The sequence below is a fragment of the Rhinoraja longicauda genome, chromosome 7, assembly GCF_053455715.1.
Source record: "Rhinoraja longicauda isolate Sanriku21f chromosome 7, sRhiLon1.1, whole genome shotgun sequence".
Taxonomy (NCBI): Eukaryota; Metazoa; Chordata; class Chondrichthyes; order Rajiformes; family Arhynchobatidae; genus Rhinoraja; species Rhinoraja longicauda.
Window position 1 is genome coordinate 16,084,815 of NC_135959.1, and position 20,719 is coordinate 16,105,533.

Sequence of the window (20,719 nt, forward strand, 5' to 3'; positions counted from 1 at the left end):
CAAATCAACTCTCACACGCTTTCCATCCGTTTGAAATTTGGAATAAAAATTAACATGATACTCAGTTCTTTATCTGTTCCACCATTCCATGCAGTGGTGTTTATTTTTTCCCCATCCATCTGCCTTGACACCAAATCCCTTTTGTGTGCAAGGTAATTAAACTCGGATTTAAAATTGACTTTCCTCAGATTTACTTGATTTTACGTGAGATAGTTCCACATGTCCACAACGCTTTGTGTGAAAAGGTATTTGCAAACTTTGTTCCTGAATACTCCGTCTGTTTTTTTAACATTATAATCCCTTGTCCTAGAATTCACCACCAGTAAAATAAGTTTTTATTTACTTTTGAAATTCCAAAAAAATACTCACTTATCTTTTAACTTTCAATATACAAGTTTAGTTTTGTGATCACTCCACATAGAAGACTGGATACTCCATACTTTTGATGATTCATACTCCACTCTTCCAAACAGATATATCCTTTCTAAACTGGTGTTCAGAACTTAGTATAAAGTACTCTCTTAGTTGTTATGGAACTAAGGCTTTAATGGCTGTAGCAAGACCTCCCTTTAGATTTTAACTCTCAGGTTACAATGGGTAACATTTATTTCTACCAACAATTACAGAGCAGTCCTGAGCTACCAACTACATTTATTTCTACCAACAATTAGAGAGCAGTCCTGAGCTACCATCTACCTCATTGGAGACCTCGGGCAATCTTTGATCGGACTTTACTGAAATTTATCTTTACTGAAATTTATTCAAGTTACTGCCCTTATCATGTATTTATACAGTGTGGATGGCTCGATTGTAATCATGTCTTTCCATTGACTGGTGAGCATGCAACAAAAGCTTTTCACTGTACCTCAGTACACATGACAATAAACTAAACTTGACATGAATCATTTTTGTATCTAACTACAATTTTCTAAACTTTTAACATTTCAGAATCTTAGGCTTATCCTGTTTGGATTAAAAAAGAAGAACAGAATACAGTGTTCAAATCTGTTTGCCAAAACATCACCCACTCACTTAACCTATGAATGGCTACTTGTGATTTTTCAAGTCTGGAGTGGAATGGACTACTTTATTGTCACATGTGACAAGGCACAGTGAAAATTTTTGCTTGCATACCCAAGGTATGCAAGTAGTCGCCACATACAGCGCTGACAAAGTTATAAAGCACCCCCGCCAGCTCCTCCTTTGTTCTCCCACCCACCCCCCTCCACCCCCCCCCCTTCCCGGCGGTACCCACACACCGGGTCCTCCATTGTTCTTCCCCCTCCTTCATGGCGATCCCCCCACGCCGGGTCCTCCATTGATCATTGTTCTTTCCCCTCACTCACGGCAGTCCCCCCACTCCATATTATATACAATGCCGGCAATCTGTGTGCCCATGGCAAAACTTAGATATGCATCTCTTCATTGTATTACTGACTTAGTAAATAGTGAAGGCCATAACATAGAACTTCATGTGACACCGTGGATGCATCCTTCCAATTACCATTACAACTACTAATACCATCACCTCCCAAATAGGAAAATTATGGGCTTTCAATTCAATGAACATTGATTATAAGCTAACAGACTTTTGCATAGAATCATACGAAATACTTCCACCTGATGGACAATATCCAGATATTCCCTTGTCTATTACTGCTTTAGCTCTTACCTCAAAATAAATCTTAATTAGGTTTGATAATCATGATCTACTCTTTATAAATCTCTACTGACTTTCTCCAAGGGGGTCAAATTTCTTGGAGTCCAGACACTCCGATTGTGAATAATGGACTCCAACAAGTTCTCAATGCGTGACAAACAGGTCTACAATTTCCTGGCTGCTTTCCCTTGTTGTTCTAAATTGATGCGGTCACATTTGGAAGGTTTCCAATCCCAAAGGGAACACCTGAGCGGAAAGCTTTGAAAGGCTATGGCTCACGCATATGTAATTAAATTTAGAAATTGTAGCTTTTCACAGTCTCATTTCTGTTTGAAGTTGATACATTACTTAAGGAACTAGGTTTTGGACATAGTACAGACAGTTGCCCGCAAAAGACAACTAGTTCAAAACTTGAACTTAAGTTGTGCTACTTAGCGAAGTACATTTTGATTGCGTCCACTTTTAATTCATACGTTCATAAGCTAGAAAAGAGCAGAATTAGGCCATTCTGCCCATCAAGTTCAATCATAGCTGATCTATCTTTCCCCTAACCCCATTCTCCTGCCTTCCCCCATAACCCCTTGTAACCCATTCTAATCATAAATCTATCAATCTCTGCCTTAAAAATATCCATTGACCTTGCCTCTACAGCCTTCTGTGGCAATGAATTCCACAGATTCACCACCTCTGACTAGAGATTCCTCCACATCACCTTTCTAAAAGTACGTCCTTTTATTCTGATTATTTAAATGTCCTTAGGTCCTAGACTCTTGCACTAGTGGAAACATCCTCTCCACATCCCCTCTATCCAGGCCTTTCACTAGTCGGTAAGTTCCAATGTCCCCCTCCCCCTCATCCTTCTAAACTCCAGCGAGTATAGGCCCAGTGCTATCAAATACTCAAAATACACCAATCAGCCAAAATATTATGACCACTGATAGGTAAAGAGAATAACGTTGATTATCTTGTTATAATGGCACCTGTCAAGGGGTGGGATATATTAGGCAGCAAGTGAACAGTCAGTTCTTAACGTTGATGTAGGAGAAATGGGCAGGAGTAAAGACCTGAGTGACTTTGACAAGGGCCAAATTGTCATGGCCAGACAACTGGGTCAGAGCATCTCTGAAACGGCAAGGCTTGTGGTGTGCTCCCGGTCAGCAGTGGTCTGAGGAGGGACAAACCACAAACCAGCGACGGGGTATTGGGCGCCCAAGGCTCATCGATGCACGAGGGCAACGAAGGCTATCCCTTCTGGTCCGAACCAACAGAAGGTCTACTGTGGCACAAGTCACAGAAAATATTAATGGTGGTCACGGGAGGAATGTGTCACAATACACAGTGCATCGCACCCTGCTGTGTATGGGGCTGCACACAGAGGACCAACGGCATATTAGGCAGGTGGTCATAATGTTTTGGCTCATCAGGTCATAATGTTTTGGCTGATCCGGTGTATGCTTCATTGCTAAGAATGCACAGGAATCAATGGCCTATATCTGCTTTTTTCACATACCCATTTAACGAGTGCTTTCAGAATAAAACTGTTCCCAAAGTTATCACCTTAGTAAAAGACTTGAAGTTCTACAACCACAGTCACAAACATGATACATGATGTCACCTCCCAAAGAGGCACTATATACCCACATTTATTATTTGCAGACTTGAAGCACAGAAGCAGTAAGTGCTGCAAACTCGGTTCTTTCTTTGCTCAATTCTGCTAGAATTCAATCAGTTTGTCTGCATCAGTTAATGTGGTTGCTACTATGTACACTATAATTCATTTGTGCAATAAACTGATGAGTAGCTTCAAATGGAGGCTCAATTGAACAGCTACTTGGTAGAATGTAAAATAAGTATTGATTCTCTAAAGTGACATGAATTTTGAATGTCAAACCATGACACTGTGCTGTGAGATACAAGCCTTATTGGAGGGACTTCATCCCATATGAATGGTGCTTTCATGGGGACACCTTTAAAACCTCAAAGAATGTTATATTAACCTGCCTCTGCTCTTCACATTTGCCGTTTGATTGCTTTAGATTTACAGCATTTATTGTTTGTGGTTTAGATTTGCATCAGTTGCAAGTTCTTCTCTTAATTTCTTCCAGGGCTACTTTAGGCAGAGATGGTGGTAATGGACACGAGGGCTGATGAGAGTTTAGCATAAACACACTTTTATAGACACTCCAACAATAAACTGTGCAATTCCCATCACATGACAAAGTTTTAAGTTTAGTTTACTTTAGAGATACAGCGCCGATACAGGCCCTTCGGCCCACCGAGCCCGCGCCGCAAGCGATCCCCGCACACTAACACTATCCTACACTCACTGGGGACAATTTACAAATTACCAAGCCAATTAACCTACAGAACCTGTCATCTTTGGAGTGTGGGAGGAAACCAGAGCTCCCGGGGAAAAGCCAAACAGGTCACATGGGAGAACGTATAAACTCTGTACAGACGAAGTCAGCACCCGGGTCTCCGTACAGACAAACACCAGGATCGAACCCGGGTATCTGGCGCTGTAAGGCAGCAACTCTACCGCTGCACCACTGTGCTGACATGCCGATCTTACTATCTATTTCTACATTCTGATCAAGATTTAACACTGAAACTAAACCTCTCCAATGCACATTCTTTCTTGCATAGCAAAAACCCTTCCCTCTTCAAAACCTAGGACTAAATAATGCGCAACCAGAAGGGGTACATAGAATATAGAAAAGTACAATATGGGAACAGGCCCTTCAGTCCACAATGTCTGTGCTGAACATAATGGAAAGATAAACTAATCTCATCTGCTTGCGCATGGTCCATAGCCCTCCATTTCATGCATATTCATGTGCTCATCAAAAAGCCTCTTAAATCCCACTATTGTGCCTGCCTCCACCACACCCTTGTCAAGGCACTTCAGGCATCCACAACCTTTGAGTAAAAAAAACTTTCCCTGTATATATCTCCTTTAAACGTTGCCCTCTCACCTGAAAGATATACATTCTAGTCCTTTACATTTATTTCCACCTGAGGAAAAGGTTCTGACCGTCAACCCAATCTATGCCTCTCATAATTTTAAGAGACATCTATCAAGTCTCCCCTCAACCTCTGGCATACCAGAGCAAAAAATCCAAGTTTGTCCTTGCAGCTAAAACCACCTAATCAAGCCAGCATTCTGGTTATCCTCCTTTGCAGCCTTTTCAAAGCCTCCATATCCTACCCATAACGCGGTGATTGGAATGGCACGCATTACTCCAAATGAAGCCTACCCAAAGCCTAATATAGCTGCATCGCTACCCATCGGCGCTGCATCATGACTTCCTGACTCATACTCAACGAGAAGGCAAGCATACCAACCTTCTTAACCACTCTGTCTGTGCATGTTGCCATATTCAGGGAGTGTGGATCTGAACGCCAAGAGCCCTTTGTGCATCATAGTTGTTAAGCATCTTGCCATCATCCATACGTATGCCTTCTCCCACATTCGACCTCCCAAAGTTCAATACCTCACACTTGCCCAGATTTAACTCCATTTGCCATTCTCTGCCCATATCTGTAGCAGAACTATATCCTGCTGTATACTTTGACAGCCTTTCTCACCGTCCGCAACTCAGGCAATCTTGATGTCGTCCGCAAATTTACTAACCAGCCCATCTACATTTACGTCCAAATAATTTATATATATATATCACAAACAACAGAGCTCCGAGCACAGATCCCTGCACAATGAAGATTTAAAAGTCTGACTGCTTTTGGAGGAACTTATTAAAGAGGTAAATACTTGTACTTATTCTGTGCGTCCTTAATGATTAATGATTGAGAGTGGAGAGGATGCACATCCCCTGTAGACGATTAAAGTTGTTTTCTTTAACTACTTGCATGTCCACATCAGAAAGTTTCAAACACAATGCAAACATAAAATACCTTTTACACTTCAGTTTCTTCTCGACTCGAAAGATACCAATCAGAACAGCCTGTTGCTCTTCCATGACATTAGAAATGTCAATGTTTTACTTTCCCTAAACCACCTCATCTTTGTTGTAACTATCCATCCCAGATCATTGCAGGCTCAGAACAAAGCCAAATAGTTGTAGCAAGGCCCAGGTGCTGCCTTATTGTCATCGTCCACAAGCACTACGAATGGAATGAAAAACCGATGGCTGTACACCTGCGCAGGTTAGAGTCATGACATGATTGGCTCTTAAATCCACACGATTTATTTTCTTCCCAAGTAAAATCTCTTTTGGCTTTCAAAAGAAAGAAATACAGCAGAACAAAGTTTATTGCTGAGAACTGGTTCTGGAACTCAGACAATTCTGAAACATTGGCCGAATTCTCAGTGAGGAAAAGTAATCTTACTCTCAGTATAATAAACCCTAATGAGCATCAGTTTTTCCTTCGGTCTGATGTGAACAGATTTCGCAATTCTAAAAACTGCACTAGATTTACATTCAAAGGCATTCCTGAAGGTTAAGGTTTAGTCTTTCTTTCTGCATGATTTAACATGGCATGAGGTTCAAACAGAAAGTCATGGTTAAAAACCAAAACTAAATTACATCGTGGAGCACTTAACAGCACGTCTAGAGATCAAAATGATGCATAAAGAGAACTTAATGTAAAATAATCTCAAGGCCAGTTCACTTACCACTTGAGGCTTGGCTTTGTTGATGTTTGCGGTCAGTTCTTCATTTGGTTTTGATAGAGAGGGCACTCGGGTTTCAGAGCTGTTTGGCGTACTGGGAGCCAAGACAGGCAAATCCACAGGAGATATGATGGGTTGTTCCCCCTTCAAACTGTAGGGTTTGGTGACGTCCTCCAAGGATGGAGTTTGTGCAAGCTGAAACTGCTTCCTCGATTGTCTTGTGGGTTCTGGGGTAGCAACATGCACTGGCTGACTACAAGACAAATGTGTTTCTGGGGCAATGACTTTGGAAGCTATGGGAACAAAATTGGCCGGCTCGCTTGTGTGCCTCACGTGCTTGGATGAAGGCCGAGTTTTGGCGGGAGGAGATTGATCCATGTCAGTGCGTATCTCATACTTTTTACCTTCCTGTTGCGTTACCCTGTTGTTGCGCTTTTTGGAGCTCCGTCTCATCGACCTTGGAGAAAGAATTTCGGCCAACTTTGGGTGCAAACTGAAGTTCTGCAAGTTCGCTTTATCCTGTTCCTCAATGACCTGCAAGGGGAGGGTGCGCTCAGACTGCGAACGGGACTTCCTCACCTGTTTGGAGAACTCTTCCAGGTCCCCTACCTCATCTCGCTGCTCGGAAAGGATCGGTTCACTGCTGGACGCAGGGATTGCCTGTTCCATCTCCGTTATTGGCTCGCTTGGACCCTTGAAGCCTGGCGTGGTCAACTCGCCTCTCCGACTTGGGTCACTCAGAGATTTCTTCTTCACCAGCTTCCCGTTACCTTTCTCGTCAATCAGATTGTCCATGGTTCCCGGCTCCCTCACTATACGCTGGATCACCGTGTTGTAATCCTTCAGTCCGTCGCTGCACACCGACAGATCGCTGGCTGCGCTTCCCGTGCATTCGGATAGGGCAGTGGTCGAGCCTTCAAGGATGCTGCCTTTCACGGAGTTCAGTGATCCCAGCAAGTTGCTGTCAACTGAGAAATGCTCACTTTCTTCAGCACACTTTCTATGTGGCATCGGGTCACTGAAAGACCTGTAAGTGTCACCGCTGGACTCTCCATTGCTACCGTTGCTGGAATCAGATCCATTGCTGCCACCAGCAGGAAATTTCCTTCTGCGCCGGATGGAGCTGGGAGTTGAAGGAGGATCCAGTGTAATCGGTATCGCAGTTTTATTATACACCACATCCCCACCTATTGCAACACTCTCATAGCCAGTCCTCACTGCTGCCATTGCAGGAGCCAGTCCTTTGCTGGAGAGCAACTCTTTTTGATCCTCGTTACCTGGGCCAGTTACAGCTGCCTTTCGTTCCAACACGTGACTCGAAACGTCCTTGTACAAAGTGCCGCAGGATCCATTCTCCGGCTCGGTAACAATCCCCTCGTCCGTCATACTGGACTCGGGACCCGACAGGTCATCGGCCGATTTCCCACCGGACAGGTTCTCCTCAGAGCCACCTCCTCGCCCCGTGTTCACAAGCTCTCTGTCCTCCGTGGCAGACGGGAGGTCGGCACCTTTTGGAAACAGCCCAGCTTCCTCCTCGCGATCGCCGCATTCCACGTCCTTTTGATCAAATTCGTGGGGCAGTTCTTTCTGGGCCCACATCATGTTGATCTTCTCAAAGAGCTGCCCAGCTTCCTGGATGTACTGGACCTGCACTTCAATGGGTAGCACATCCTCGCTCCTCTGCCTCACTCCGCCTGGGCTCTCTCCCTCCGAAGCAGAATCACAGCAGCCTATGTTTGCGAGCATGGCTTCCGAGTTGCTGGGTTTCATTGCGCTGCGAACAGCCGCCCCGCGAGCCGGCGGCTTGTCAGAATAGGTGAAGGATTTGGCACGCCGCAGAGTTGCAGTGAGGTCTTTGAGAGTGGGACGTGCCATGCCGGGCTGCTGGTTTAGAGAGTGGAGTGAGCCCCTGCCTCTTCCCACAGAGGCAAGCCCGTGCAGCCGGTATGTGTTTTGGCATGGAGTGCCTGCAGTGTGGCAGGGATTAACCCCATCGCTGGGATATTCCTCCTTTTCCTTCCTCCTCATCCTGAGCCCTGAAAAGTCCGACTTAAGAAAACTAAACAAAGTCAGCGTTTCTGACGCTATGTCGGGATTTGACATAGACTTTCTGTACTTTGATTTATCAGCACTGCATTCATACTGCGGACTCACGCTCCCTGTTGAACTCTCATTCATTACCTTGACAATCCCAAAAGGCAGCTTGGGTCGAGAACGTACTGTCGGTTTTAAATGCTTTGCTGCCTCATCACTGTGACCAAAGAATGGTGACCGATGCATGTTCAAACTCCTGCTTAATCCAGAGTAGTGGTCTTCCTCCTTTAAAGTTTCAGTGCTGGAGTACCTGCTGCTGCTTCTGGAGCTGTTTGGGCTGGGAAGGAAAGACTGGATGTTGACTTTTGCAACTCTGGAGACCATTGGTATGGGTGATCCTGAAGTGCTGTGTGGCTGATTTACAGTGATGGGCGTTCCACTATCTCCAAGCAGTCCAACTGGCCTTTTATGGTTCTGTTCAACTTTGCTTGTCTGGCAAACTGCAGAGATGCAATGTTTCCTCTCGAGTGGAAGTGCTGCCAAGCTACACGGTGTATCAGAGCCCGACTCTGCTGCTCGCTGTGGCTGCTTCAAGCCTTCATCGCCCTTGCTGGCAAAGTACTCCTCCACCTGACCTCCTTCGCGCCTGGGGAGAGACACCACGCCGAGAGGACCGTCGCTGTCAGACTCATCCTTGTTGCCCACCTGCACGCTGGCTTTCTTCTTCCTCAGTGACCTCCTCTTGACGTCCCTGTGGACCACGGGCTGTTCGTCCTCGCTCCCTGAAGACCTGCCCAGGGACCTGAAGAGTTTGCTGACCCTGTGCGGGCTGCACTGCGCCGGCTCTCTGCTGCGTCCCTCCTCATCGCTGGAGCTCGCCTCTAAGCCTGGAGAAGGAGCGCTGGAGACGGCCTGTGGTTTGGAGCAGTTATGCCTGGAATGCGCGCTATCTGATTGCTGTCTTGCCTCTTGTTTATGCGCACCAGAGGAACACCAAGGCGACCTCGGGGCGAGTGGAAAGGAACTGCGAGGGGGTGGTGGTGGAGGTGGGGGTGGCGGTGGTGGGGGTGGCGGGGGTCGAGGGCTGGCCGTCTCACTCCAACAACCTGGAGTGGTTGCCTGGACACACGTCTCCGCCCAGGGACACCGGGCTCCCTGGGCGGCCGCGTCGCTTTGGTTCAGAGCTACCTCCCAGTGGCATGAGCCGCTGAGATCGGTCCGCTGGGAGCTCCTCTCTCCGAAGAGCTTGAGCATCTCGGCGACACTGGGCCAGTTGGTAACCTGGCCGGGATTTGCCTGGGTGACTCTGTCCTGGGACGGTTCTTGCACTTTCACGCCAGGTGTCCCATCGCAAGGAGTCCCATCTCCTTCCCCGCAGCCCAGCGCCGGATCCAGCCTCGCTCCTTCCTCTCGGTTGCCCTTAGACGGGGCCACCGGGTCCCCTTCTGCTGCCGGGCTGCTGTGGAGCCGGGCTTTGGGGAGACCGGCGGACGCCGCCGGGCTGTTGTCCACTGCGGGGTCAAACAGCTCCGAGAGCTGGCGGATGGACGGCGAGATCTGATGGCTTCTCTTCACCTCGGGGCTGGTGACCCTGGCAGAAACCAACTTGCAAACGGAGCGAATCTTGCCAACAGACCTGGCTTGGCTTTGCTGGCTGCAGACTCCAGCAGCAGTAGCCTGGAGTATTGGGGGCTGGGCAGCAACGCTGGCTAAAAGTTTCGGCTCCTGCTGGCTCTCATCAGCCAGATTCTTGGGTCTCCACTCGCTCAGATATTTAAATGAAACGCTTCTGTAAACGCACACTTTTCTCCCTTGATCTTTTTCCGCCATCGTTATTTCCCCCCCCCCCTCTCTTTTCTTTTTTCTCTCTCACATCCACTGTTCCAGAGGTCGCGTCTTGTAACCCGCCCGATACATCGTTGACCTATTTCTTCTCCCCCCCCAAACTCCCAAGTTAATAAATACTCACTGAACTACTGCATAAAAGAGCAATCCAAGCGAGCAAGGAACAAGCGCTGACCTCTCCGACACTTTCCTCGATTCTTGATCTCATCCATGTACTGCAAGAGAAAGTTTTGCCAAAAAAAGAAAATTTCCTCTCCAACTTTTTCACGCTGTAGCTTAACTTTTCGAAACCGGCGAGTCGTTCCAGACACAATCAACTTCCACTCGGAAATCAACTGCATTTTTTTTTAATTTTCCTAGCTTCAGGGGCTTTTCTCGTTGCCCATTGAGGTTTTTTTTTTTGTCTCTCCTATAATCTGTTGTCCACTTTTGCGTGACTTTTGGCTTTTTAAAAAAAAAAACCCCATGCAAATAAAGTGCACTAAAGGGGGCGGAGAAAGTCAACAGGGACGGCCTCTGGGTAAAAGTTTAGTGGAGGGGTGGGTGAAGATTTCCACTAAATTTATTTTGAGGTAGTTCTTCCACCGTTAAAATGTGTTTCTGTTGCACTTCGGTGGCGTTTTAAGTGCATCTTTATCCACGTTAACGGGATTTCGGCATTGAAACGCGGGGCCGTTTCCCTGGCTACTTACCTTTCTTTGTGCCTGAAACAATTCACCAGACCCCACCATGCCCCCCCCCGCCCAGGCAACGTTACCAAGTCCCTGTGGTTAATCTGGCTGTACACAAAAAACACGGATCTTTTTATTTAACCAGATTTCACACTAGACCTCTCAAAACGTGTGTTTTTTTTGTTGTTGTTTGAAAAACATAAATTATTCTAAGGTGACACGCTTCAGTAATAATCGCTGAAATTGGCGTTTGCGATTAAAAAGGAGGGCTTTATCGCCCCCAGGTGGATTCGTTGGACATAATTACAAACATACACTGGTCGTTTCGCTTATACAATGCATTGAGTTTAAATCTAAGTAAATACTCGCCTTTCATTCTGTGCACCGCTGTAGTTTTCCGGGGTTTTTTGTCCTATATGCAATTCTGTATGAGCTGAAATTTCTCCCAGTTAGATAACTAGGGCGACGAAACTCGTTGTCTCCATTTTCTATCCACTGACTCCACCCTCCAGCCTTGCAACTGTCCAGGGCTGAATCCAATTGTTTGCAAACTTGGTGTGGTACTGGATCAGCACCTACTCACTCCATTAACAAAAAACGATCTGTCTTAAGACCAGAACATTGATGCAAACACAAAAAAAGCTAATTAATGCCTCTACTTCCTCAGAAGTTTGAGTGGACGAATGCCGCATTGAACCTCTACGAGTGCAGGGTAGAGATAGCACACTGGTTGCATCTCGGCCTCTTGTGGTCAAAGGAGAAGACAGAGAGTGATAGACACTGCTGGGTCCATCACAGATACTGACCTCCCCGTCATGGAAGGGATCTGCCTCAAAAGAAAATATCATTAACTTCCCAAACCACGCTCTCATTTTTGCTCCTACCGTCGGGTAGAATGTACAGGAGCTTGTAATCCGTGACTACTAGGTTCATGAATAATTTATTCACATCAACCATGTGGCTTATGAACTCTATACTTAGATTTTTGATCATGGCAACAGCTGCAATGGGCCCTTATAGCCAGCTGCAGCTGGACTTTGAAAATGGCGGTAAAACCTGGCGACTCTTGCATAAGGATTCTGGGCTGGTTCAATGCATTCTGCACTTAACCGGGCATTGTACATTCGTATGGCAATAATTTTACTGATCTGTATGTAAAAGGAACTCCACTGTACCTGGGTAAAGAGCCATTGAATATTAAATAAAACTAATCTCAGCAACTATGGACCTCCATGGACTGTATCGTTGGTTGCACTGCCGACTTCAGCTTTTACATTATTATGGCTACCAGGTATTAGGATTACTATTTGTTAAATGATATGTTATTTGTGTATGTGTTGCCTGTAAAGTTGCTGCAAGTAAGGATTTCATTGTCAATAGATGTGACAATTAAATAATATTGATTGTCCATTTCTATTTCATCAAATATCACCAGCTGCCAGTCCTCAGTTGCGGAAATGCAATCATGTTTTGAATCAATGACTCCCAGACTCAATTACAGCACCTCCCTACCTATTCTTTCTCCACCTTAAATAAGAAGCAGAGGATGCTGTAAACACTCGGGTGATACCGCACGTAGTGCTACTACTGCACAGCGCCAACCACCCTGTTCAATACTGATCGATGGGAGGTGCACAATCATGTTGTGATAAAGTGAGCCTAGGTGCTCCGGTTTCCTTTTACATCTCAATGTAGGTAGGTTAATTGACCACTGTAAATTGTGTGGGTTAAAAGGACAATCATGGGGACGGAGTGGGGAGAAGAGAAAGGGAATTGATGGGAACGTGGTCAGCATGGACTAATTGAGCCGAAGGGTCTGGTTCGATGCTGCATCTCCCTCTCACAGCATGTCAGGCAGCATTCAAGCCCAGAGAAAAACATTCTTCACTGAATTTCTTCACTGAAGAGCACAGAAGGCTTCATATTAAATTGGAATAAAGTGCAGAGCACGTGCTTCACCTAGATGGAGTGCTTAGGATGAGAAATGGTGAAAGAACAAGTGTTGTTGTTCCTACAGTTGCATGGGAAGGTCCTGTGAGAAGTGATGTGGATTATCTACAACGGGCACCATGGGACACTGGAAAAATACCACCAGTGCAGGATCTGGGAAACCTTCCAGACTCACTGAACATATAAACAAACCAAAGTCAGTGTCCTCTCATGGTTAACACCCTCAACATACTGAGATCCTAACTACACTCTGATAGCTCCAGGGGGTTGACCACATTGTTAGCATGTTGGATACCAAACTCCAAGAACAAGCATACTTTGTAATGGGTAAAGATCACCAGGTGGACAGAGAACAGGTTCCATGGTTGTGGTCAAAGTCTTGGAATAATTGTAACATCCCATTGATTCTTGGAAATTTCTGTCCCATAACTACTTGAAGTGTTGAATGGCTCTAGCGACCTGTGTTCAACTCTGACATCCGGTATTGTCTGTGCGGAGTTTGCGTGTTCTCTCTGTAGTTTCCCTCATCATGCTTCATTTGGTTGAGCCGTGTAAACAAGACCAGGGAAGTAATGGGTAAAAACGTCGGCTGGGCAGCAGTTGGCATATTATGTGCAGTTTGCCACCATTGGAAGGATGTGATTTCACTGGAGGGGGGATTCTCCATCGAGGATGGTGCCTGAGTTGAAGCATTTCGATCATGAAGTGAAACCAGCTCTCCCAACTGCGTCACCATGCTGACCTTTTCCAATATGAGTGGTCATCCCACTTGCCTTCTTCACCATGTTATCCACCTGTGCTACTACCTTCAGGGATCCTTGGATCTGTGTAATGAGGTCCTCATGCCTTTACCTTGGTGCATATTCCAGCCGTACACATTTCAGTATTTAAGCACATCTACCATGAGTCTGCCTTCTTGTTATCTGACCGTCACCTCCCGTAGCCTACGACCATCCTTACTATCAACAGCAGTACTCATTTTTGGGTCATATGCATACCTATCCATTATTCATCTCCAAATTACTCATTTATTTCACAAACAGCAGCAATCCCAATACTGAGATATATATTGAGATACATTTTGGACATTTTATTACAGAACAAATGACAGATGATGAGGATATTTATAGGCAATGCCGCATGATGTATGCACAAGCTGACATTCTCTTGCGCAAGTTTGGTGCATATACAGATGGGGTGAAGATGTCTCTGTTCAGAGCATACTGTACACCACGCTACACTGCACACTTGTGGTCAAACTATAAAAAAGCTAGCTTACAGTCTTCATGTAGCTTTTAATGATGCCATGAGGATATTACTTAGAGACCTAGATGGTGTTGTGCAAGTGAAATGCTTGCGGCTGCAGGATTAATACCCTACAAGCCGTGCTAAGAAATTTAATGTATAGATTTATTTGCCGAATTAATGACTCTGAAAATAAGATCATCTTGGCATTATCACTAATAAGGTTTAGTACTACATACTACCAATCACAGTTGTGGAGACATTGGTATAGTTGTCTCGCTGTTGATCACTGATAGCTGATGCTTTAATCCATGCATTGTGCTTGTATGTAATTTATTGTGCTTTGGTTAGTAATTTGTTAGTAACTTACTGTGCTTCTGTATGTTTATTATATGTAATGTCTTGGCTTTTATCTGGACCTTGAGTCTGTAATAAAGTATTGATTGATTGATACATATATTGGATTTATGCCATTCCGCCTGGCAGCAAGAGCTTATATTTTGGAAGTTTTTGGGCTGTTTCTTCAGACCTGCATAACCACACAAATGCAGTTGTTCCTACACCAAACGTTCGATAGACACCACCTTCAATAGTGTCATAATTTGTTAGACAAGTTTCAATAACAAAAATATTGGGATAGTACAATAACAAAAGGTCTCATCACATCGCTCACTAATGACCCCCTCACCATCAGCAGCAGGAGTAATAACAAATTGCACATATTTAGTTTTAAACTGAGTGTAGGGAGGGTAAGGTTTTTACAGCAGTTAAGGTGTTTGTTTTTCCACTGAGTGCATTAATGTATGCATATTCTTGTGTTAATAATTGTTAAATGTCTACTAGCAGTGAATTGCATTACTGCAATTATTAGCTTCCCATGCTGCTATTATATAATCTGTATTATATGTTATGAGAGACTAAATTATAACACAATCTAAGCAATGATTAGGGAAATCACTATTCTTATGCCAAATCATGAGGGTTCCAAAGTTCAGAAGATTAGCAGCTCTGACAAACCATAAATCTTACAAAGTAGATCAGACCTCCTGCATCAGGAACCAGGGCACGAAGGGTTTCACTGAGATTACTAATAAGAAACAAAACTATGGCATTCTTACCTCAGAAAAACAATCAATCACTAATTTTACAGTCACAAGACAGTTCTCGAGAGGAGGGAAAATTGGATTGGACCCAGTTGATGTTGTACCCATGACAATGTTCTACTCAGAGCCATTTAGAAAATACACCAGCTTTCATGCATTTCGTTTTTTTCTTTAATGTTCTCTCGGCGTGGTTACACTGCCTTGTTCAAACATTAGTTTCTTTACCTGGATACACGACTGACGCTCAACCCAAACATACTTCATTTTCCCAACTGAACCATCAGACATTTAAACTTCCTCTGCTAACGCAGAACTGATAACTTTACCTCAGAAAGAATTATTTTCCATTACTTTTAATAGCCACAAACTCATTGAAGATTAAGCTACTTGAATTTTGGGGGCTGAATTGGCAGGTTAACCTGTCTGTCAAAATGAACACATTGGAGCAAAGTAATCACCCATATTCTATCTAGGCCACATAGTGACCACACATCAACTTTTCCCACACTCCCCATTATAACTCCCAAGTCCACCCCGTGTTATTATTACAAGCAATAACTTATGTTAATTAAATTGAGAGATTCCACCTGTCAACTGGCTTCAGCCCAACTACTCACTCCTGAGCAAGATGCCTATCTAAACCAGTCTCAAATTTTTGCTCTGCATGTACCTATCCAAATATCTTTTAAATATTACTATTAAACCAAACTATACCACTTCTTCTGGTAGCCCGTTCCATGTACCCACCATCTGGTTGTCAGGGGTTATGGGGAGAAAGCAGGAAAATTGGGTTAGGAGATAGATCAGCCATAATTGATTGGTGGAGTAGACTTGATGGGCCAAATGGCCTAATTCTGCTCCTATCACTTATGACCTTATGATCCTATGTATGACACACTTGCCTCTCAGATCCTTTAAATCATTCCCCTCTCACCTTACTTAGTCTCCCCTACCCTGCAAGGAAGACTGTGAAATCCTTATTTATGCCTTTCATGATCATATAAACCTCTCCAAGATCACCCCTCAGCCTACTGAGAAAACAACCAAATAAGTCTCCTCTTTTGCAGCGGCACAGTGGTGCAGCGATTGAGTTGCTGCCTTGGCGGTGATTACTGGGCAGCACGGGCTCAGTGGGCCAAAGGGCACGTTTCCACGTTGTATCCCTAGTCTATTAACTCGAGCCCTTCAATCGCAGCAACATCCTTATGAAACCTTTCTGCACCCTCCCCAGCTTAATCACATCCTTCATATAGCTCAGTGACCAGAACTGCACATAATATTCCAAGAGTGATCTCTCCATCTTCAGAAGTTGGAGTAGAATTAGGCCACTCAGCCCATCTTTTAGCCCACCATTCAATCATGGCTGATCTAACTTTCTTTTAACCCTATTCTCCTGCCTTCTTCCCATAACCCGACACCCATACTAATTAAGAATCTATCGACCTCTGCCGTTAAAATATCCATTGACTTGGCCTCCATAGCCTTCTGTGGCAATGAATTCCAGATTCACCACCCTCCGACTAAAGAAATTCCTTCTCATCCCCTTCCTAAAGGAACATCCTTTAACCTGTTCACTGCCAAGTTTCATTTCACTATTGCCCATGACCAGAGTATAGTCGGGGGTGGCACTGAAAATGTTAATTATGAGGCTATGACCTCTGGTCCTAGATGTTCTCACTAGTTGAAATATCCACATCCACTCTATCCAGGCCTTTCACTCTTCTGTAAGTTTCAATGAAACATTCTTGTAACATGATGTCCCAGCACTTGCACTCAATGCTACGTCTGACGAAGTCAAGCATGCCTCAGACTTTCTTCATTGCCTTGCTGCCACTTTCAGATAAGTACACCAACAAGCCAAAACATTATGACCACCTGCCTAATATGCTGTTGGTCCTCCGTGTGCAGCCCCATACACAGCAGGGTGTGATGCACTGTGTATTGTGACACATTCCTCCCGTGACCACCATTAAAATTTTCTGTGCAACAGAAGACCATCTGTCGGTTCGGACCAGACAGGATAGCCTTCGTTGCGCTCGCACATTGGTGAGCCTTGGGCGCCCAACATCCTGTTGCCGGTTGTCCCTCCTCGGACCAGTCAGTAGGTACTCACCACTGCTGACCGGTAGCACCCCACAAGCCTTGCCGTTTCAGAGATGCTCTGACCCAGTTGTCTGGCCATAACAATTTGGCCCTTGTTAAAGTCACTCAGGTCTTTACTCATGCCCATTTCTCCTGCATCCAACACATCAACTTCAAGAACTGACGGTTCACTTGCTGCCTAATATATCCCACTCCTTGACAGGTGCCATTGTAACAAGATAATCGATGTTACTTCACCTGTCAGTGGTCATAATGTTTTGGCTGATCGGTGTGTATGTACTTGTACCCCTTGTCTCTCCATTCTGCACATCTTAGGGCCTTGTCATTATCCTGTCCTGGTTTAACTTCCCAAAATGCAAAACTTTGTACTTGGCTGAATTAAAATTCCATCTGCCATTCCTAGGCCCACTTTACTAGTTGATCTACTGTTGGAACCTCAGACAACCTTCTTCACTGTCCACTATTCTTGATGTCATTCACAAACCTATCAACCAGGCCATCTGTTCACAATCAAATCGTTAATGTACATGACAAAGAACAAGGACCCAGCACTGATCCCAGCAGCACACCACTGATCATTGGCCTCCAATGATAAAACCAACCCTCCCCTACCACTTCTCGACGTAGAACAGTCCAGTACGGGAACAGGTCCATTGGCCCACGATCCCTATGCCAAACATGCCAGTTTAAACTAATCTCCTCTGCCTGCACACGACTCATATCCCTCCACTTGCCCCCCTCACCTTAAACCTCTGCCCTCCAGTCCTTGTCATTTTCAATCTGGGAAAAGCTTTCGACTGTCTACCCTATCAAGTCTCCTCCTCGACCTCCAATGTTCCATGGAAAAAAAATCCAAGTTTGTCCATCTCCTCATAGCTAATCGCTCTAATCCAGGCAGCATTCTGGTAAACCTGTCCCTTCCTGTAATAGGGCAACCAGAACTAAACATGATACTCCATATGAGCCTCACCAAAGCCCTATTAAGCTGCAATATGTTATCCTAACTGACTCTTACACTCAATGCCCCAACCAATGACAGCAAGCATACCTATGCCTTCTTTATCATTGCATTTACTTGTGTCGCCATTCTTGAGGAGTTACGGGCTTGGACCCCAGGCTCCCCATGTATATCGATGCTGTTAACGGTCTAAAGCAGACCTATATACCAATGTATACTCTGAAAGCCCTTCTCACTGTCCACAACTCTCGATACAAATTTTGGTGATGGCTAACTTACTGGCCAACCCATCTACATCAAAGTCATTTATATATCACAAACAAAATACTCGCAGCACAATAATCCACTGGTCACAAACCTCCTGCCAGAATAAAACCATTCCACCACAACTGTTTTCTAGAAATAAACCAGCCGGTTCCAAACAACTAAATCATTGTGGACCCCTTGCATCTTAAGTCTGGATCAGCTTACCACGAAGGCCTAAAGATCTATTTAGGCATATCCACTGGCCTATCTTCATCAATCACCCACATCTCCTCAAAAAACCTCAATCGTGACCTACTGTGCACAAAGTTATACCAACTGTCCCTAATTTGCCCATTGTCTTCCAAATTTGAAGTAAAACGAATGTGAAAGAATCGTCTCCAATAGCATCCCTACTACTGTCATGAAGCTCACCAGCATATAATTCCCTTCTTAAACAAAAGAACATGACTCTCCAGTCGCCTGGAACTTCATTTACGGGTAGCGAAGATACAAAGATCATCTTTAAACCCCCTGTAGTCATCTCCTCGTGACCACGCGAGTTTTCTCCAGGTGCTGCCACATTCCAGACATGCAGGCTTGTAGATTAATTGGCTTCAATAAAGTGCTCCTAGTGTGTGGGGTGCTAATGTGTGATTATGCACTTGTGTGTGGGCGACCTATGGTCAGTGTGGACTCTGTGGGCCTGTTTCCATGCTGCATCTCTGAACTAATTTAGTGTAACCAGGAAGAGAGGAACCAAAGGTATTATTTATGGGTGGAGGCAGGGTATGTGGGCAAGGTCCAAAATGAAAACTTCTAGTTTGTATTCACCAAGAATATGGACAATAGATACAAGAGGATGCAGGTGCTGGAATCTTGAGCAAAAACTGCTGGAGAAAATCAGCAGGTCAGGCAACTGAGGGGGGGGGGGGGGGGGGGGGAGGGAATGGAAAAATCCATTTCACAACACTCGCCCTGAAATATCATCAGTCTATATCCTCCACAAATACTGCTGAGTTCCCCCAGCAGTTTGTTTTTGCTCAAGATTCCAGCATCTGCAGTCTCCAGGGGTAGAACATATACAGTATAGTAAATAGGGCACCAGGAATGAACAAAGACAGTTTGTCAGTGTCTGAAAGTGCCAAAGGAGGTGCACAGGGTGGTGAAGATGACATAAGGCTGCAGCTGCTGGAATTTGAAGGTCCGTACCAACATCTGCTCATTCCCAGCACAGATACTGCCTGACCCACTGAGCTCCATCAGCACTTTGTTATTTTGAATAGATTGTTGTCATATTACAAGTTTACAAAACAGTTTAACATTTATCGTCACCAAACTATAAAATGCGACTGCATGGAAAGAATGCACATACCAAGATAACCTGAGAGATGGGAAATACACTGACTTTGTATCATGGAACGAAGGAGGCTGAGGGATGACTTGAAAGTATATAACATTAACGCCAGTCAGAATCTACCCCCCCCCAATGATTGGGGCGTAAAAATCAAAAGGGCACAAGTTTAAGGTGCGAGATAGAAAATGTAGGTTTTGGTAATAATAGTTTTTTTAAAAATTAGACAGCAGTAAACATCTGAAATATACTGCCAGAAGTGGTGAAATCAGATCAAATTACTCCAAAAGACAGGTGCTTGAACAGGCAAAGCAAATGTTATTGCCCCAATACATGAAAATAGGACTTGTAAAGATGGACTAAAAGTTTGGCCTCGATACAAGAGGCGGATAGCCTTGTATCTGTACTGCACAAATATGTTTGGTGGCACGGTAGCGCAGCGGTAGAGTTGCTGCTTTACAGCGAATGCAGCGCCGGAGACTCAGGTTCGATCCTGACTACGGGTGCTGTACTGTAAGGAGTTTGTACGTTCTCCCCGTGACCTGCGTGGGTTTTCTCCGAGATCTTCGGTTTCCTCCCACACTCCAAAAGACGTACAGGTATGTAGGTTAATTGGCTGGGTAAATGTAAAAATTGTCCCTAGTGGGTGTAGGATAGTGTTAATGTACGGGGATCGCTGGGCGGCACGGACCTGGTGGGCCGAAAAAGGCCTGTTTCCGGCTGTATATATATATGATATGATATTTTTAAGGCAGAAATAGAGTTTGATTAGCACAGGTGTCAGAGATTATAGGGAGAAGGCAGCAGAATGGGGGTTAGGAGGAGAGATAGAAGAGCAATGATCGAATGGCAGAGTAGACTTGATGGACCGAATGGCCTAATTCTACTATCACTTACAACCTTATATCTATGACTCTAAAGGT

General features: G+C 44.8%; 1 protein-coding gene across 1 annotated transcript in view; it reads right to left on the bottom strand.

Annotated features, from left to right (window-relative positions):
• Positions 1-10,154, bottom strand: part of arhgef17 (Rho guanine nucleotide exchange factor (GEF) 17) — a 358,033-nt gene extending 347,879 nt beyond the window's left edge. Inside the window, exon 1 of the mRNA XM_078402165.1 lies at positions 6,294-10,154. Within this exon, the coding sequence (XP_078258291.1) occupies positions 6,294-10,154 (3,861 nt within the window). The remainder of the gene's footprint in view (positions 1-6,293) is intronic.
• Between the last annotated feature and the right edge of the window lie 10,565 nt (positions 10,155-20,719).